This window comes from Thunnus maccoyii, chromosome 2 (genome assembly GCF_910596095.1).
Source record: "Thunnus maccoyii chromosome 2, fThuMac1.1, whole genome shotgun sequence".
Classification (NCBI taxonomy): Eukaryota; Metazoa; Chordata; class Actinopteri; order Scombriformes; family Scombridae; genus Thunnus; species Thunnus maccoyii.
Window position 1 is genome coordinate 6,137,575 of NC_056534.1, and position 20,373 is coordinate 6,157,947.

Genomic DNA, 20,373 nt, shown 5'->3' on the forward strand with positions numbered 1-20,373 from the left:
TCTAAAAAATAGACTTGTTGAATTAGGAAGTGAATTTCTTTTACACACAAACTCATCAAAAGTTTTCAATTTATTTATTGAAATTAAAGTGAATGGGCCCAAAACTTGCATAATTTTGATGACACAGGGATGAGCAAGACAGACATGTCTCAGAAAATGGTCATCCTCACACCACTGAGATTTGACGTTTCGCCATGACAGAGGAAATTGCTATAACTTTATAGTACATGCTCCGGTGGCACCAAACTTTACATGTTTGTAAAGTCAGACCTGTCAGCCCAGGTCTGGTGACATCTACGTACCTGTGACAGAAGCTCTTGGACTGCACCGCACCTGACGTGTGCAAGGGTGCGAAGGCCCGTTCAATGCTGCTTGCAACTTTAATTTATTGTTTTGTTTGGTTTTTTGGCAGCAATACACAGAAAGAATGAGTAAATATAGATAAAATCTTGTAATAAAACTCACTGGGGCTTTGTATTTTGTCATTTTGTTTGCTTCATTAAAGATGCAGCATGTACTGCTTATGTTATTAGACTCTAGGACCCTAAATTGGCCATTAAAAACTTTGCACAAACCCAATGCAGCGATTTCAGACTCAGGTCAGAATAGGTCCTTGAGTCTTTGGACCTTGAGGACTTTAAGAAGACTTTACCTTTACCTGGTTAGTATCATAACCAGGTAAATTTTTTTTCTGAATCATAAAAATGTGATCACAACTCCAACATATATTCTACAGTTTAAAATACCAATAGGTAAATAAATAGTTTGTTTGCGACTCACAATGACAGGAGTTAACTGATAGACAAAGTTGATCTTTAGTACCCTGATATGATGCACTTCTGGCAAATATGAAACATCATGAGTCTTGCTACTATCTCACTGCACTAATCTGGAAGCTTCCTTCATGCCTTCATGCTCACATTCATATTGTAAACTCATGTATGCTTTGCTGCTGTTGTTGCTGTTATTTGCCAGACTCTCCTTAAACTCTCTCCTGCATCTCCAGGAGAAGAAACATATTATCATCTCTATTGATGTCACTGTTCCTGCACACAGCACGCTCATGTTGCTAGATAAATAAATACGTTTTGGTTTGTAGTGCTTTAAGTCGAAGGATTCCCAAGAGACGAGAGAGAAAAACAGAACACCAGAATTACAGCCTGAATCAAATCATGCTGAGTAGAGAGGATGGGACGTAACCATGATAAATGTAGCATTTAATATGTTGCTGACAGGAGAAAATAGTAAATTATGCATCACTGCAGTCTCCTTACCTCCTTCAGCAGACGGGTTCAACACCACACTCCAAACTTCAGTTTTCTGCACTCCTTCCAACTGTTAAGGTAAAAAAAAAAAAATTATATCTGATTTTTTTTTTCTTCAAAATAAGTCTGTGTTCTTGTAAGACACATCTAAATAGTAAACAAAACTTCTGAACATATTTTAATTATTTTTGCACACTGTAAAGCAGGTACATCTGAAAATTGCTTGGCGTATATATGTCATCAGTTAGTCTACAGTTGTAGACTTGTCAACTTTTGTTTTCCTAACTTGGTCTATCCTGTACATACATCTATTACACGTATGTCAATCTTGGAAGAGGGATCTGTTTTTCTTTCTGAGATCTCTTCCATTTTTTTCCAGTAAAAGGGTTTCTTGGGAGAGTTTTTCCTTACTGAATCAAGGGTCCTGTTGTATAAAACCCCCTGTGGTAAATTTGTACTTTGTGATATTAGGCTATATAAATAAAAAATTAATTTACTTGACATTTATAAAAAGACATTTCATGGCTGATATATTCCAGCATATCAAATTTGCTATCTAGGCAGTTTAAACTGTTGTTAGAACAATGATGGACCCCCAAAAGGTACCTTAATTACCTTAAGGAGGAGAAAAACTGAACTGTTAACATTTGTATTGTTACAGCTATTCCATCATCTTTAAAAGTAACTCACCACCACATTTAGGCTTTTCTGAATGCGATCTCCTCCTATGTCCCTGCCTACCACCATCACCTCCAGAGGAAGCTTCCCCACTATCTGCGGTATGATGGTGTAAGGCACCACTACAGAAGAGCCTGCCGACACCGTAACTTCCTGTGTGTGTCTGCCCTTGAAGGCGATGCTGCACATGTTTTCGGTCTTCATCAGCACCACCTGCACCTGAGCGGAAACCAATCACAGAACGGTCAGCAGTGACACAAATCCTGTAGAAATGCATTATTTGCCCAGGCTGAGCAAAGAGAAAGTGAAGGGATAAAGGTGATTTTCTTACATCCAGGTCATCATAGCCGTAGTTATGGACCACGGCTTTAATCACAATCTGTTCGTGTCTCGCCACTGAATACGGCAGCTTCAGGTCCACAAAGAAACGTTTCCATGCTCTGATGTTGTAAGGCTGGGCAACGCAGAAACCTGCACACATTCAGAAGTAAATTAATAAATCTGCATGTGGAACGTCAAGAAGATGATTCCACTTCAACTTTTACTTGAACATCTACAAGAATGACTCGTAAGTCATACAATTAATACTTGGATGAAAGTTTCATCCCTTTAGATTCAATGATTGAGTCATTTTTTATTGCAATTTTCAGTTATTGGTGTCAGTGCTGACTCTATGTTTACTCATCAAATAATAATTCCAACATTATGAGAATGACATTGTTTGAATTAGCGTATTGTGTTCAAAAGTTGTTCAGAATAAAGTAGATGGAACAAAAACAGAATGTGGATTCAATATTTGTTATTTTAATGCCTAGTCAGTCATTGAATGTTTGTGTTTGTTGAAACAAATCAGACTAATTAATCCAATTCAAATAAAGCTGTTCACAAAAAAAAAAAAAAAAAATCATCAGTAAATCATTCCAGTTTCAGTACAAATGGGTCATAGCACAACAAGGCAAGTTAGCTCCCACACCCCTCCTCCCCCTACCTGTTTGAGGTGATGTACTGACTGCCATAACTCCCCACTCTGTGATGCTGTCAGGTAATGGGTGACTCACAGTCTCAGACGCCAATCTGTTGAATCAGAATAAAAGTCAACTTTATTTGCCTATTATGCTGAGAATGCTTAGTAAATCTCAGCATAAGTGAAAAGGACAAATTTTCAGGACAATACAGATACAGAGATACAACCAAAGATATCAAGCCTAAAACATATAAGAAACTGCTATTATATAGAACAACAGACTATCTATATACAGGGTTGTGGTACTGGTAGTGCAAGAGTGAATGGAAGTGCAAAGAATGCTGGAATAAATACTGCATGGGTAATAAATTACTTATACTATGCACAGTATATACAGACTGCTTAGATTTGCATGTCTGCAATGAAAGGATATTATATAACTGTTATTTCACAATGTTTCTATTACACTGTAATAGATAGATGATATGTGTGTACATTACAATGATCACCTTCATGCCAGTGTGCCTCAATTGATCACCAGCAGATCAGCAGTCTAAAATAGGGCTGCAACTAATGATTATTTTATTTTTCAATTAATCTGCCATTTATTTCCTTGATTAAAAACATCAGAGAAGAGTGATGAATGCATATGCATGCCCATGAAAATATTCTGAAGCTCAAGGTGATGTTATCAAATGTCTTGTTTTGTCTGACCAACAGTCCAAACCCCAAAATATTTAATTTTCTATAAGGTAAGACAAGGAAAAGCAGCAAATTCTCCCATTTGAGAAGCTGGAACTGTCAGATGTTGTGTATTTTTGCTTGAAAAAAGACTTCATTGATTATCAAAATAGTTGCAGATTAATATTCTGTCAGTCAACTGACCTATTGACTAATCGTTGCAACTCTAGTCTAGACTACAGCTTCTTCATAATAGATAATAGATAGTTACATAGAAGTCTATATAGTATGACTGCATGAACAGTGATTCACTGTATAACTAAAGAAAGACAAAGAAAGCAGTGTAAAGATTTAAGAAAGAGTAATCCAACATTTTTTGCATTTCACAATGCAAACAAGCACATGACACACAGACAGGCATCTGCATTGATACAGGACATGTATAAGCATTAGACACACAAACAAGCACAGTACACACATGCAACACCACAAACACAGATAAATGTATGTCAGCATAGTTGATTCTGAGCTGTTTATTCAGCCGTTAACGCTGAGCAAACACAACATGATGCAACCCAGGGGATTCAAGGTGCTACGTGTTTTGTCTCCGAGGTGAAATGGGGTGAGAGACTTTGGACCGACCCTAACCTGTCCATTCATCCTTCAAACACAGTTAGTCTAGTACCACTGGCTGGATTTTGGACAAAACTTTTCAGTATCCAGTTGCTGTTGGGGGGTCATATTAGTCCTTTCCAGTGTTTGAGAGTTGCATTCAGGCACGTGTTTAATGGTCCAGACACTGAACAACTTATTGGATGTTGGTAAAAATTTGGGGAATAAAGCATCTCATGCTTTATGTGAGCCCTAAAATCTAACAGTCTCAATTAAAGGAATGATGCTGTTCCACCGACTGAGGTTTAAGTACACCAATGAGACTTTTTAATCTCTGTAACTTCTACTCTAACCTTTCACTCACCCGTCTCTGTCGGCCTCGCTGGGCAGGTCAACATCCTTCCACAGCCAAGACTCGAAGAACTTGGAGCGCAGATACACCTCACTCTCATCCAGGTAATCCCAATCTTCCTCCTCCTCCTCCTCCTCTTCCTCTTCCTCCATCACAGGACTCGACATCATTACCCTTCTCTCTTCTCCCATTTTGTTGTTATCCGTAAAGGAAAAATGCCCTTCACGTGCAGATAGCCTAGGTGATTCACGTCTAGCTCCCCAATCTATGTGAACACATTCATATATGATTAGCAGGTCTTGACCTCTTATTACACAGCTCTAATATATTAATCTTTCAATATGTCAAAATCAGTACAGACACATTTCTGAACATGCAATGAGCTGAGTGGATGAAACTGATTGAGATTTTCTCTCACGCTAGCTTTGGTTCTAGGGATGGTAACGTCAGACAGTTGGTTGGTCCACCACTTTGGAGGATGTATCTTAATGACTTTGATGATCCCCCGACTTTTCCTCTACTCTAAATCAACACTAAATTAAGATGGAAAGCATGGTAAACATTATACCTGCTAAGCAGGTAGTGAGCATGTGCTGACATTAGCAGTTAGCTCCACTGACTAAGTCTGAAAGAAGTCTGAGAAATAAAAGACAAAATGGTTACAAAACAGGAATTATAATAATGTGTCTTTGAGTATCTTGAAAAGCACTCTATTTTTTTTTATTATTATTATTATTACTACTGTTATTTTTTGGTGGATAAAATGTGAATGTAAACTGCACCATATTAATGTGCAGTTCAAATAATGGTGAAGATACACCCACAGAATTAGCCCCTAATGAAATTTGCCTACTGATTATGCCAATAATAACTATTGATCCACAGTATATGTGTATCTATAAATAAAATCAACAAAATCAATTTCCTGCTATTGTATGACAGTTCTAGAGAGATTCTTTGGGCCGACGTTAAAGAGACATGCTGGTTTTATCAGTGGTTAAACAAAGGAAGCACTGAACCGCAATGAGAGTAATACTGCTACTACCCTGCTCTCTGTGGGCTAAATCGTGTTTCACTTCCCTTTCACTGGTTAGGCTGTGGTCAGAAGTTCCTGAAAGTTTCAAACCATAGAGAACAGCACAGCAGTAGTTTTCTTTTTGTGATTCAGTGTTTAATTTTATTATAACTGAGGTGAATTTGTTGCCTCAGAGTTTGTGGTAGAAATAATTCATTTGTTATATTTGTAATATTTAATAATGCTCTTTACTGTTTAGCAAGTACATACAGTGTGCCTGAAAAACAAGTTTAACAATCACTGTAAGGTGAATGGAAAACTTCATTGAAATATGCATCAAAGTTGACTGAACCCTCTTTTTTCCCAGCAATAGGATTAATAGTGCCTCTCACTTCAATTGGATTGTGTATCACATAGTATTTAGCAGTGTGTTTACTAGCTAATAGGATCAAAAGTGTCTCCCTGTAACATTTTGGAAATAAAATGTTTGTAAAAAAAAAACTTCAAACTTCAAAAATGTTAAATCACAGTGTTCCTTTAAAAATCCCTGGACATCCAGCAAAAACTAATCACTTGACCTATGATAAACAACCTCTTTTTCCACCAAATTTCAAAGCAATGTGTTTTAAAAGTTTTCAAAATGTGTTCCTAACTAGCAAACAAACAGGACTGAAAAGACAAAGCCTCTGGTGGAGGTAATTACCAAAGTTGTGCCGGGAGAGGGGTATCCTCTCTCTGCCGAGACCCATAAAACTACGATCAAATGATGGATAAGTGGGCCTGGGTGGAAGGGTGGTGGTGGGTTGTGGGGTGGTGGGTTGTGGGGTGGTGGGAATCTCGGTATCAAACACCTGGTCCCTGTAGGTGGCGCAGCAGTAGCGGAAAGCTCGGATGCACTCCCAGCCCTCAGTGATGTAGAGGGAGCGTCGCGTGCACGAGTACGGCATGGGGATCTCCCTCAGGCCGTCCTTACAGCAACGGTGCTGCAGCTTTTCCTTGTAGTGACTCTCTGGAGGCGGAGAGGAGAGGAGGGGGGCGGAGGAGAGGAAGACAGCAGGGAGTAATCAGTGTTAGTAATATAGTAATCAATATTTTTTACTTTAACAATTAATGAAAAGGCTGTGTAATGTAAAATTGGTTGGTAGCTAGTAGTGATGAACCCACTCTGAGAATTATCACCAAACTTGCCAGCTTTATGCACCTTTTTAGCTTCTTTTAGGAAATTGTTTTGGTTTTTAGAGCAATTTTACTGTATGGTTCAATCTCAGCACTCTCATTGGCCACATTTCCAGTAGCAGCGGGAAGCTGTATTCAGTCAAACAAGCTCTGATTGTTCTGCTACAGTTGCTAACAGAAGTAGTTGCTAAAATAGTGGGTGAAAAAAGCCAGGTAAGAGAAGGCGGAGATTAAAACAGAGTTGTTAAAAACAGTAGCTTAAATCACCAGTCAGGACTAAGAAGTGCTTCTTTCCACCTGTTCTGAGCCAAACAAACACTCTGTGATGAGAGAGCACTCACCCAGCTGGGCTTTACGTCGTAACAGTTCGGCAGAGCGTCTCCTTCTGGCACTGCCTGGACACTGCAGGGCTGAGGAGAGGAGAGATGAAGTTTAAACAATTACCTATTTATCAAGTGATTGATCAATATCCTTACCCTGAACTGATTCCTATTTAAGACTTTTCAAACAAATTCTAAACAAGTCTTCATGTCTACTACTTCTTATTATTTTCAGATTCAACTCTATCCTGGCAAGAATACAACTCTGAGGCACAGAATAACTGCTGTCAGTAACAAGCTGTCAATTCAAGAAATATTGTCATTGTATCAACCTTCAGTATGAGTTACTGTTTTCCACAGTGACTTTTGCTTGCTTGTAATGTGAATAATTTGTGAATCATATTAAGTCACTTTGGATGAAAGTGTCAACAAACTACCTGAAACGACTCTTTAGCAATGCATACTACCTGTAAGTGTTGAAAATGTTAATTCAACATACATAAGGGGGGCAAAATATCAGTAACACTTTTCAATATAATACAGTCCAGTACTGCCACTGACCCCAATAATGAACATAAAGTAGAATAATCACCTTTCTGCTGTTGTATTGGATTGCATCAGATTGCAAAAGTGTTCCTAATAAAGTGCTCGGTGAGTGTACATAAAAGCATGACTGTTTCACATACAGACTTATTTAGAGATCAGACTAGAAACCCACCCATAGTAGGTCCCGTTTTGCTTCACTTTCGGTAAACACACACTGTAAACATGGACTTCAGATGCCACGCAGGCAAAGAGGGACTACAAAACTACTTTGTGACTTTAACAATTCATGATAGTTTTTTTATTGCTATAACTATAATAACCATGTACATGTATGTACCAGTGTATTGACAAAAAAAACTTGCACAAACAATGCTTTTCTTTACATCCATTTTTCTTATCTAAAGAAAAATAACAAAAAAAAGAAAGAACACAAACAGTTAAGTCTCACTCACTTGTATCTCCAGTTCATAACCAATCAATATTTTCCAGACAGATTTTGTACCCATCCACCTCATCATCCATTAAACCTGCAGATGTTCTTACATCGGATCAATAATCAATACTAGTCAACAAACTATTGCAATGCACCGCATACTGGATGAAGAGAACATTTACTAGAGTTTGCTAAAATCACAACATGTTGAGTAATCCTGTGAATCAGTCTGTTTGAGAAGTGACAGAGCACGTATGCGTCATCAGAACTGCGTGTTGAATGGGAACTAAACTGATAAGCCAAATATTGGTGAGAAAAGCAATATGTCAACTCAACCCTTGTTTTTTTAAAGCCTTGCTTTTGAAGGTATCAGAGTAGCTTAAATTGTCCCAACACAAGGGCAGGCAGCTACACCCAGCTTCACGTACCTTGTCTGGCTTGGGTTTTGAACCCAGCGCTGGAGGTGTAGAGCACTCCTGCATCTGTGAACACCTTCATGGCATCTCGGCCTCCCCCTCGCGTGCAGCCTATGTCGCCATGCTCCACCACGTCCCAAATCTAAGCAAAAGAAGAAAAGGAGACTTGATGTTTTTGCCTCTTTGCATTCAATTTTCAGTAGGGCACTAATGATGGTTAACTTGTGACACCATCACGTTTTCCATTATGTCACCTAAAACTAATGTTTACTGTTCACACATATGTGCAAAGAAAGCATGACTTCTGCGAAAAATTTGAAAGCAAATTGAGAGACTAAGATGACCATTTATATTGTCATCTGTCATCTTTGTTTTGCTCATGTACTACAAGGTGGAAAACAAAGAACTTGCTTTTATGCTCCTCAAAACTTTTAGATATGCGTCATAAAACAGTTGCAGATTTTACATTTTGCCATGAATATCCCTGTTTGAATCTTTTAGATGTGTATATATTTTTCCTCGTAAATTGGTTAAAAAAAAATCTTAATTTTGCAATTTTTCAGTTTTTAGACATATTCTATTGTTATTATTTTATTATATTGTTGCTTACAGTCTTAATTGTAATTTACTGTAATGGATATTCTAAAACACTCCTCACTTCACATCCTCAAATACAAATAAATACACACCTTCCTCTGTGTGAGTCTGTCCTTGTTGAGCAGATACACAGCGTTGTCCACAGCCACCAGACTGACTTTTGCCCCTGGGTCACCTCTGACCTTGAAATCAAAGGTCTTCCCTGGCTCGTAGTCACGAGGTATGCCGTCCACCGGCCCAACTTTAAGCTGTAAGAGAAAATGCATAAAAATGCATTGACACAGTGATAAATACAAGATCATAATGGAAAAAAAATCATAATGAAGAAAGAACAGAAACAGACCAATATTGGCCATATTCAAAAAGTTATGCAACCATGTGCTACATATCACAAGCTTTTGACTTTGTACCTAAGTTCTTTGAGACATTTATAATGTAGCACAAAGTCAAGAGGTTGTGATACGTAGCACAACAAGCTAGTGAAGCTCTGCAAACGGAACCGCGTTCTCATGCAGTGGCATCTGCCTTACACAGAACTACTTTCCAGCGACTGAAAATGTGATCACTGCTTTTAGTCTTTACTCTTTAGTCATTTCTAAACAACCTAACTTGACCAAACTCTTTGTGATGAAGGAACATGTCATCCAGTGCAGCATTGTGACTACTGGACATGTTTTTAATAGTTTTTTGGAGAACAAAAGTCTACAGCACAGAGGAATAAGATATATCAGGCTTTGGATACACACACAATACTTTTTTTTTATTAGAGTAGATATTATTAAAGTAGATCAATTCATTGTTGGTTTGGCTCTGCATATGAGCTTTGTTGACAACAAGAAAAAAAATAGTAAATTGACAGCTATAGCCCTGAGCCTTGCAGTCTAGCATACGAACACTTTTTGCATGTTGACAGACACACACTGTGAGGTTTTTGTAATTGAACTTGTAACTTTTTCAGCTATAGAACAATCTCTATAAGCTCCTTCAGTGACCTCTGAGACTGAGCTGATCACTCACCCCTCCAACACAGGAATCTACCACATCCACCCACACAGAGTCAGCCACCACCTCTTCACGCCTGGACCAGGGAATGGTGTAGAACGCCACGAAACGGAACGACGGCATCATCTCCGAGGTGACCGTCAGCCTGACATGGGTTGACACGTGACCAGTCACATCCACACGCTTAGCAAGGATGATTTTGCCTTTACTGAGCACCTGAGAGAGACAAAAGTTTTGAAAGAAAGTCATGATTGCATTTTTTTTCTTTCCATTTTTTTTATTTCATTGATGTATTGAAAATGTTCTGTGCTGAAAAACGGATGTGCCTGTCTCACCATGTAGGTGATTTGCTTAATGAGGTCTCTGTGGTCCTGGTCTGCAGCACTGATGGTCAGTGACATGGACAGGCTGTCCCCTACAGACACAATATTGGTCCCAGTGGAGATGTATAGGTAATTCCGTTGGCTCATGCTATAGGGGACATAGGGCTGAACATTGACCTGTTGTTTGGCCTGCTGCTCTGGTCTCAGGCCGGCCTGTGTGGTCTCAGCCTGAGAAACAGACAGAACAAGAACTACATTAAGGTTTATGACAAATTTGTCTCCATTACTCCATAGATATATTTCCTGTTCAAAAACTAACAAAACCATAAAAATAACATTAAACCATTAAAACCATTAAAATAACATGGAATGAAGATCACAAACCCGCCATTATATATCTGAAGGGTGTTTGATAGAGATGTCCACAATTACCTTCTGCCTTTTACCACCACCACCACCACCTTAGTACTTTTTTTTTTTTTTTAATTTCACTTCAAAAAATAGTTTTCAACAACATACGCCAGACCATAAATGCATGTTGTACACTCAAGAACTGTTTAAAACCTCAGAAAAAATCCTTTCAAATTCTAGTCTACAACCCAAAGTTTCCAGAGATACCAACTGTTAAGGCATAATGTCTCTAAAATGATGTACAACACATCTAGAATATTTCCATTTGATTTAATAATGCAGCTATGTATGTAATGTAATGGCATCAAGGGTTCAAATATTTAACTCAACATAAGCACCATAAAGTTTCAATGTACTGTTACAACAAACACATGCAAAGTATATTTTAGCATAGCCATGCCAAACTGTCTGCTTTTAAATCCATGCCCACCCAGCTGCAGGTGGGTTGAGGCTCTGTATAACTGAGTAAAAGTAACATGCAGTCATACTTACAATGATGGTTTTTGGGCTTTGATCGTTGGGCATGTTGATGGTAGCTCTTGCTGTGCCGGAGCTGACGACCAGGGGCTCGTCCAGCAGATTCAGCTTTACCGGGACGTTACGGGCTGGGGAACCATCATGGTGGCTAACCTGGATCTGAACAGGTTGGGAAGAATTTCTGTGTGATTTTATTTAATTTACTAAGAGTGACTGAGGTAGAGAACACATAAACACAACACACAGAGCATCCAGCTTGGGATGTTTGTTTTTACTGGAGCCATAAAAAATATCCAGTTTACGTAAGATAAACTACAGTAGATAGAGGAGTCCTTACTGTGAAGTCGAAGGGTAGACCTGGCTTGAAGTACTTTGATATGTCTTTAAAGGATACAACATAAGGAGACTCCACAATTTTAATGCCGGTCTTCTGGGCTTCAACCAGGTCACTGCCTGTACAGCACACAAAACAGGGTCAAACAGCAGCAAATAACTCTTAATAGCCACAACCCTGAATAATCTGTTTAACTTTGTTTCAAAGATTTTGAGTTTTTCATACCATGTCACTCTATAAACATTTCTTACTGATTTTTTTTACAGTTCCTGAGAGGAAATTATGTATTTATTGGGTAAAAAATGTTCTTGTATTTTTTTAATGCAGTGTCTGACAGAGAAAGTTTCATATCCATCCAAGGCTTGGAAGTACTCAGTCTGTCAGTTATCTAATATTGAAAAATGAAAAACTAATTTTGAGTTGTTTTTTTTTTTTCCACACAACACCACTAACATGCCCCACATTTCCCCCAGAATTGTGACACAGAGGAAAGCTTTTGATGACTTTAGTTTGTCCAACGGGCCAAAGGGCATGTTGATACACATCATCAAACATGGAACTGTACAGATGTCGCAATCACTGTGTCCTGTAGGGCAGATAAAATAAACACTGGTCTAACTTTGGCAATTTGAAGAGTTTGTTCTCCCTAGGAAAAACATCAACAAACTGAGCAACAACTGATATAATGACTGATTTTATTGATGGAAAATCATTGGTCAAGGGGTTGACTTTCTGGTCTTTTTTCCTGTGTACCAAAACCATAAAGTGCTTACCTGACTTGGTGAGGACAGAGGCCTTGACATACACAGAGTCGCCCACCAAAGATCTGATGTCAGGAAAAGTTCTCTTGATCTCCTCCATGCTCAGCCTGATGATTCCTCCATCCAGCTACAAGAGACACAGAGAGTAATTTTACAAAACAGTCAATAGAAATACTTGTTATTTTGCCACTGTTACTGATAATTTACAGAACTATAACCAGTATTTTCAATTTTCACAAAGAAAATTGACTCAGCCAGCTTTCAGGCTTTGTCTACAGCTTCCAACCGCACCTCACTGTCTTCATACAGTATGCAATACTTACTACTAACTTCACCCTTTATTTACAACTATAAGATGGGGTTGAAAGCTCCAGAAAAAGCTACTGAGTGGACCGTAAGTTCAAGAATAAACTTTCACATACAACTTTTGATATCAATATTGAATCAAATAACTCTGTTTGATGTGAAAGTTTCACTCAGAGTGCTGAACTCACAGAAACTTAAAATGTAATTCTGTAGATGTCTGTAGCTTTTAGCGTCCTTTAGCTCATTGTTTTGGTTCTCCAGTTGCACACAGACTGCATGGTTAAGTCTCATGGCTCCTGATATAAAACCATAGGCAGCCATTTCCAGCAAACAAGCTCAAAGCAAAGTATATGCTACCAGCACTATAACAGCAGACAAAGTTAGTGCGACTAGCTAATGAAGAAAGTCAAAACATCTGGCAGCTCAAGATGTTTTTCTCCCTAGTTGGTCAAGACCACAACAGATCTAAAAAAGCGGCTTGAATGTTGGACGTACATTCAGGTGGACAGAAAACAGGACTCTGATTAGCCTTATCAACATAATAAGCTGAACGTATATAAAGGCCGTATTTTCGTGAGTTTGTTTTGGAGCCTTTATGACCCCTTATTGGTCAAAAATCAATGAATGTATTGGCTTATCAAAACCTCAACCCAAAGCTTACTGTACACAAACAGGGGCAACAACAGTTTGTGAGGAATACACAGAATAACTGGTTAATTAGCATTAGCAACAATGGCATGGCTGAACAGATTAACAGAAGAGTGCCACTTATAGAAAATCTAATTTTCAAAGAAAAAAAAACATCACTGTATGCTGTACATTATTACACTGACAGGGGAAAAACACCACAGCAGTTTTTGCTTAGCACTAATCCCAGAGAGCATCTTAATGCCAAAGAATGATAAAGGTACCAAAAATATGTTTGGTAATATTTTTAGCACCAACAACTTATTATATAGCTCATAAATGTGGCAGGGAGATGGCGTACATTCTTCCTTTACAAGGTTAAATCTTAATGGCGGCACCCATAAATCAGTGACAACAGTTGGTGAATTTTTGGATGGAGCAGTGACTTACATCTGACACCTGCTTCACTGAAGGTAACCTTCTCATCTCGTTGTTCGTCTTCACTCCAAACACTACATAGGCCGTCCCCTGGACCGACTCCCCATATAGGTACCTGAACACAGTCACAACAACGGTTAGTAAACAATCAGTGGTTTTTATTCATGCTTTTATTTAAATATTATTTTTAGTATTTTCACCTTTACTGGAGAGACTGACAGGGAAGATACAGACAGGAAACACACAGAAAGAGAAGCAATAAGGGTACGACATGCAAAAACATTGCTGTTATATGGTGCGTGTCTTAACCACCAGGCCAGTTTAAAATTTCAATATTATATTTTCTTTATTTCTTCTTTATAAGGGTAAATCCCCATGTCATCAAATAAAGTGTGTGAGTGCCTTTATTTATCTACTTATTTATATTTGGATCCCTATTAGTGGTTACCCGCTCAACAGCTACTCTTCCTTTGAAAAAGAAAAAGTTGTGGTTTGTGGTTTCCGAAAGACAAACCAATGTCATTGTAAGAACGATTTTGCAAGTCCTGGCTATTTCAGAGGCTGGTTAAGGATGAGCACATGGTTTTAGACTTAAGGTTAAAGTTAAGTTTGGGTTTAAGTTAAATTTAGCACAGGATTAGTAGGGCTTTAGGCTATAGAGTGAATTGGGGGCTTATCATCAAATTTCCAGGTTTATATTAATATTCTGGGGCTCTAATAGAATAAAAGCTCATGATTTAACTTATGCTGGCTCTTTATGCGGCCCCTCAGTTCTGTCTCTGTCAGCCATCCTTCACCCGATGTCCTGAAATATGCGAGTAGACAACCCAAAAAACCCACGGAACAACCTTAGCAACAAAGACTACAAAACGGACGGCTGTTTTGTGGGAATGCATGGACGATGGGAGTTCAATGGGAAATAGAGTTAACATTGCAAACAAAGCATTCAGAACAGGTTGAAGCCCTGGTTTTGGAACTTTGACCATGTTTAACATAGTTATCCAACATCATAACAGTATAAAAATAACAGAAAATTACAAAAAGCATAACATATCCCCTCTAAACTTTGATCAGTAGCAGTGTGGGTCATGGCTCACTTAAATGAATAAATATGGCCAAGAGATGTACCGTATTATAAATTGCAGTGCAACAGTAAATAAGGGTTTGTGTATTGGACTGACCTGGCCGAGATCTCTACTACCAGCTCACGGTCATCCAGGTCGAGGAAGGACTTCCTGGGTGTCAATGTAACATTGAAGGCTGGGAGCACTGAAACACCATACACCATAAAAATAAAGAGTAACTGTATCACACAGTTGGAGAGCCTATGAATCACTTTGTTCCAAAATGTGACATTCAGAGTTGAAGAAAATGTGATTCATACTTGACAAAAATTATTTCTAGCTACTGATATAATTAGCAAAAGCAAGCACGATTTATACTTGACCTACCGTATTTCTTCACTTCAAACTGGGAGGTGAATGTGTTCTGCTGCCGGTGGTCAAACTTGGCAACCACCGTCCATGTTCCTTCACTGTCACAGACAATCAATTAGATATTAGAGATATTAGAGATAGCACATAAAACAGAGGGATATTCTTTGGCCTTTTATGTGTTACATGTAATTTAGAAAAACCAATCTATCATTGGAAAATAATTATGATCCCTTTATTGATGGCTGTAAAAAAGTGAAAGCATGGTCACTACAGGGAGCAGCCTCAATATCGCACTAGTGATATTACTGTAAAGGCAGAGTTTCTAGAAATCAAAACTACTTTACCCATAAATCCTGTCGCCCTTCACTCCTTTCACATTTGCCAAAAGCTCTAAAAATTGTAGCTTAATTTCCACAGGAAGAAAAGTGCCCCACTACTACTACCAAACTACTACTGCTTTTTTAATTTAAATGCAGTGTAAATGCTGTCTACATACTGCCAATTGTCTTAAATAAATCTTAAAATTGCTTATTTTATAACATTAAAATGCTCCATGTAATCAGGTCAATCATATGTTTTTGGGGGATTTTTTGGCAGGTACAGTTGCGTCTTTTTTGGGAAAGAAAAAAAAAAGGAACTTTCACTTGTTTGACTTGTTTTGATGTGGCCTTGGATTTACCCTAATGCCCTTTAGGTTATCTGTCCATCACAGTCTCTTCTGTTCACGATAAATGCTACAAAATGTGGCTTGAACTTTTAATCACATAGAATTATTCTGAAAAAAAAAAACTTATTTTCTTCAGTTGAGGTATTTCAGTAAAGTGAATTTAGTCACCCTAGTGTACATCCACAGCATATTACAAAGCCTTAACTGGGGCAGGTGGAGGCCTAAAATAAACATGTTTGTGACCAGCGAGGTGTTGAAAAATCCTGGGCCTTCTGGGTTATTCTGAACACTCTGAGTTTTCTCAATAAATTCTGCTGAGACAAGAATCTATGAGAGTGTGAATTCTTGACTAACCGTCCCTCAATGAATAATGTCAACACCTCTAATCCTCTAGGTGTTGGAAGGTCTTTAAAAAGGAGTCCAACAAGTTGATCTTACTTGACAATTTCGGAGAGAATGAAAGTTTCCCTATGGATGCCATCAACAGCTCTGACTCTGAAGATCTGCTTAACCACCACACCCTCTGGATTCTGTAACACAAAGAGGTAATTTGAGCTAATATTAATTTAATAATCCATTAGGTTATTACAAGCTTTGACACAACCTATAACTCATGATAACTCATGTACCTCCAGCAGATCTAAAAAAAAAAATCTTCCAATGTTTCCCATTCTCTTTTAGAAAAAGACTCTCTTTTAAGCATTTTGTTTATTACAAAATTATGTACACACATTTTACATTTCAGCGATAATGTATCGTTATTTGTTTACCTGGATATCTATTGTGATAGAGCTGTCAAAGGCCTTAAAGGCTGGAGAGGACACAAAGGCTCTGAACCGTACTGAGAAGGAAGAAACAGCGAAAGGGAAAAAGTATAAGAAACAGACTGAAAAATACTCAAAATAAATAATAAAGTAAAATAATTTTTCAATTTTTAATACATCAGTCAAACATTATTCAGGCTTGTATATATAAGTTGCATCATCATTATTACACTGCTACCACTAATGGTGCTTTTATCATGGCTAAACTTTGACTGGAGAAATAAAATAGTTGCTCTTTTTACATATCCACCAAACCATTTTAACAGTTTTAACCAAAAACAGTATTTGTGGTCACTTGTGTCATTCAAGTACCATTATTTTTAGTCCTTACCAGTATCTCCAGGCTTGTAAATGGGTTTGTCTGTCTGGATGAAGATGTATCCAGAGTGAAAAGACACCATCATTACCCTCTCCTCAGAGTGATAGTCCTCAAACCTCACGGTCAGATACACAAAGTGGTTCTTTTTGTCTTCACGATCGAAATGGTCCGAGGACAGCTGGGAAAAATGAGATGAGAAACAGGAAGATATTTAAAATTAGAAATAGAATCATAGTGGGGATCAGTCACAATAAAGACAGTTGACCTTTAACCTGCAGCTGGTAAATATATTTTTTTGTCTTGTCAGTTTTTCTGTCTATCAGCTTTCTGTTTTCTTAATCATGTAAACAAGACACTTGGTTTAGAGATAGATGATTTTCCCAACTAGAGTCCTGTAGAAAGATGGATTATTGTCATTATATGCATAACCTAACTTTTTAACTGTCTCTGACTACAGAGCCTGTTCTGTCACTGTGCTGCCAGTCCAAATACTTCAACAGTCAGGAGGCAGTTTTGTTCACTAATATACTCAAGATAAGTAAGCCATTGTTCCAAAATTGCAGCTGTCAGCTTATTACATTCATGCATCTCCAGCAGATTTTTTTCCATTGCTCTGGGTAACTCTACTTCCTCAATGGCTCAGTTTTGGTGTCCCTCAAGGTTCATGTCTTAGTCCCCTTCTGTTCCCTATATACATGCTGTTTCTTGGCCATGTTATTCAGAAGCATGATGTACTTTGCCATTTTTATGCTGACGACATTCAACTCGCAGATCCTAGCAGCCTAGCAAATCTCAGAACTTGCCTCTCTGATATTAATTCCTGGATGTCCCAAAACTTCATTAAATTTATTGATAATAAGTCTGAGGTCATTCTGTTCAGTCAGCCAAATTTCATCAGCTCTTTTGGTGCTAATCTTGGTGATCTGTCGAATAATATTAAGCAGGCTGGTAGGAATCTAGGGGGGATGCTAGCCTCTGTTTTAACGATCAAGTCAGAAATGTTGTCAAGTCATGTTTCCCCCAGCTCAAGATACTCTCTAAAGACAGAAAGTTTTACAAGCCTTCATTTATTCTCAGCTCAATTATTGCAATTCACTTTACTCATGTATCAACCAGAGCTCCCTCTACTGTCTCCAATTGGTACAAAACACTGCAACTCGACTTATTCCTGGAACAAAGAGGCATGATCACATTACCCCCATGCTTGCCTGCCTAAATTGTCGCCCTGTTAAATTTTGCAATGATTTTAAAATCTTATTGCTCAATTTTAAGGCTTTAAACGACCTTGTACCTACATACATCTCTGACTCATTGACCTGGTATATTCCCTCTCAGCCATTAAGATCCGTAGATGGAGCCCTGCTGGTTACTCCCAGGTCACGGTTGGTGACTAAGGGTAATCAGGCATTTGCTATTAGAGGTCCCACAATATAGAACTCTCTGCCTACTGAAGAAAGATGCACTAATTTGCTAGCTTCTTTTAAATCTCTTCTTAAAACTTTTCTCTTTGTCAAAGCTTTTGGAAATGTTTGATATATACTTTTATTTATTTGATTACATTCATTTTATTGTCTCTACTTTCTTTTTATCTGCCTTGTCTGATTTTCTTTTCTTTTTGTTAGGCACTTTGTAACGTTGTTAAGAACAATCCTATATAAATAAAGTTTAATATTATTATTATTATTATACTATGTTATAAAAACTTAAGACAAACTGGAGGTTAGGACATTTTGACCAAAACATACTCATGTCACTTATCCAGACCATGGCACCTAAAGTTATGATCTGGTGAGTCACCTGTATAGTCTTGAGAGCGTGATAGCCATTTCCTGGTTCGAGTCTGACGGAGTCCTGGAGGAGCGTGGTTGTCTTACTGAAGTCCTGGATGGAGATTAAGACAGTGACAGGGCTGGACAGACTGCCTTCGTACTGCAGGTAGATGTTCTCCGGACTGTCTGTCCTCAGCAGGTCTGGAGCAAGCAGAGTAAACCTGCAGGACGACATCACAATACGAGACCAGGGCAGGAGTCATTAACTTGTTAGATACTGTAAACATTTCAATGACTACTAACACTCCTTCCACTATCACCATTAGTACTACTTCACTAACTACTGCTACATCTACTAGCCCTACCACAACTTTCACAACACTCTCTCTTCTTTCCCTAAGCTTCCTTTTCCTTTTCAAGAAATTTACTATGAAATTACTAAAAATATGTGACCTGTAAAATGAAAAAAGCAATGCCTAATACACTACTGTCACCATAATCAACTATAGATACTACCAGGGCTGTAGTTACCATTAAGGACACTGAGGTCATGTCCTCAATATTTTTATGGGAACTTTTTTTTGTGTGTTTTAGCAACCTAGAGGGTATTTATTTTCTACAATTAAAAAGTAACTGGGTGAATATTTTATAGGCTGATGCCAGAAACTGAAAGTGGCTACCAGAAACCCTACTATTAGGCCACTACTACTGCTCCAAATATTACGACTGAAAATAAACACCAGTACTTAAATGTGTTAAAGGTGCGGTGTGTAGGATTTAGTGGCATCTAGCGGTGAGGTTACAGATTGCAACCAACTGAATTAAAAAAAAATAAATAACCCCTCCTCCCCCTCCAAGAATGTAGGAGAACCTATGGTGGCCATAGGTCACCCTACATAGATATAAGGTGGTTCTAAGGTAACGAAAACACAACGATTCTTATTTTCAGGTGATTATACACTAATTAAAACATACTATACATTCCATTTCTGCCAAGTCCGTTCCACTAGACACCACAACTTCTACACACTGCACCTTTAAATTTTGCTTTAAAAGATGAACAATACAAAGCTTGTGGATGGAAAATAGAGAAATAAACAAGAACTGATGAGTGATAAGATGTCAGAAAATAATTTTAAAAACTGCCAGTACTAAAATAGAAGTAAGAGTGAATATAAAGTGATAGGTCAAACTTAATCTGTCCTTGAAGAAGGAGAATTATTTGTTCTGACTGTTAATGGTTGTAAGAGTCAACACCATATCAGCAACTGTACCTTGCAGAAGAACTGATTTTGTGCTTCGGGTCAGATGGTAAACTGTAAAATAAACACAAAAATGTTTATTTTTAGTCATGATACAAGTGTTGCCAACAAGAGTACAGATCAAACAAACAAACTGTGGTATTGGAAAGTCACATAGCATTAAACAACAGTAAGGTAACATACAAAATTGAAACAAGGAGAGGGAAAAATGTAGTGACTGAGTTTACATTCCCATTTAAAAAAGTGATTTATTTTTTAATGTTTTTGTAAAACACAATGTACCCCGGAGTTTCCCCTACAACTGAATAATAATGACAATAATAATAATAATAATAATAATAATAATAATAATAATACATCTA

At 38.0% G+C, this 20,373-nt stretch overlaps 1 protein-coding gene across 1 annotated transcript in view; it reads right to left on the reverse strand.

Moving 5' to 3' along the window:
* Positions 1–20,373, reverse strand: part of LOC121882871 (complement C3-like) — a 35,130-nt gene that overhangs the window by 13,919 nt on the left and 838 nt on the right. Inside the window, exons 3-24 of the mRNA XM_042391364.1 lie at positions 20,024–20,065; positions 18,778–18,970; positions 16,993–17,158; positions 16,608–16,678; positions 16,276–16,367; positions 15,186–15,268; positions 14,916–15,003; positions 13,747–13,849; positions 12,376–12,490; positions 11,606–11,721; positions 11,284–11,427; positions 10,393–10,608; positions 10,073–10,273; positions 9,148–9,303; positions 8,471–8,600; positions 7,085–7,153; positions 6,271–6,576; positions 4,565–4,817; positions 2,932–3,017; positions 2,275–2,414; positions 1,956–2,162; positions 1,275–1,335 (exon numbers count right to left, since the gene is read on the reverse strand). Of these exons, the coding sequence (XP_042247298.1) occupies positions 1,275–1,335; positions 1,956–2,162; positions 2,275–2,414; positions 2,932–3,017; positions 4,565–4,817; positions 6,271–6,576; positions 7,085–7,153; positions 8,471–8,600; positions 9,148–9,303; positions 10,073–10,273; positions 10,393–10,608; positions 11,284–11,427; positions 11,606–11,721; positions 12,376–12,490; positions 13,747–13,849; positions 14,916–15,003; positions 15,186–15,268; positions 16,276–16,367; positions 16,608–16,678; positions 16,993–17,158; positions 18,778–18,970; positions 20,024–20,065 (3,038 nt within the window). The remainder of the gene's footprint in view (positions 1–1,274; positions 1,336–1,955; positions 2,163–2,274; positions 2,415–2,931; positions 3,018–4,564; positions 4,818–6,270; positions 6,577–7,084; positions 7,154–8,470; positions 8,601–9,147; positions 9,304–10,072; positions 10,274–10,392; positions 10,609–11,283; positions 11,428–11,605; positions 11,722–12,375; positions 12,491–13,746; positions 13,850–14,915; positions 15,004–15,185; positions 15,269–16,275; positions 16,368–16,607; positions 16,679–16,992; positions 17,159–18,777; positions 18,971–20,023; positions 20,066–20,373) is intronic.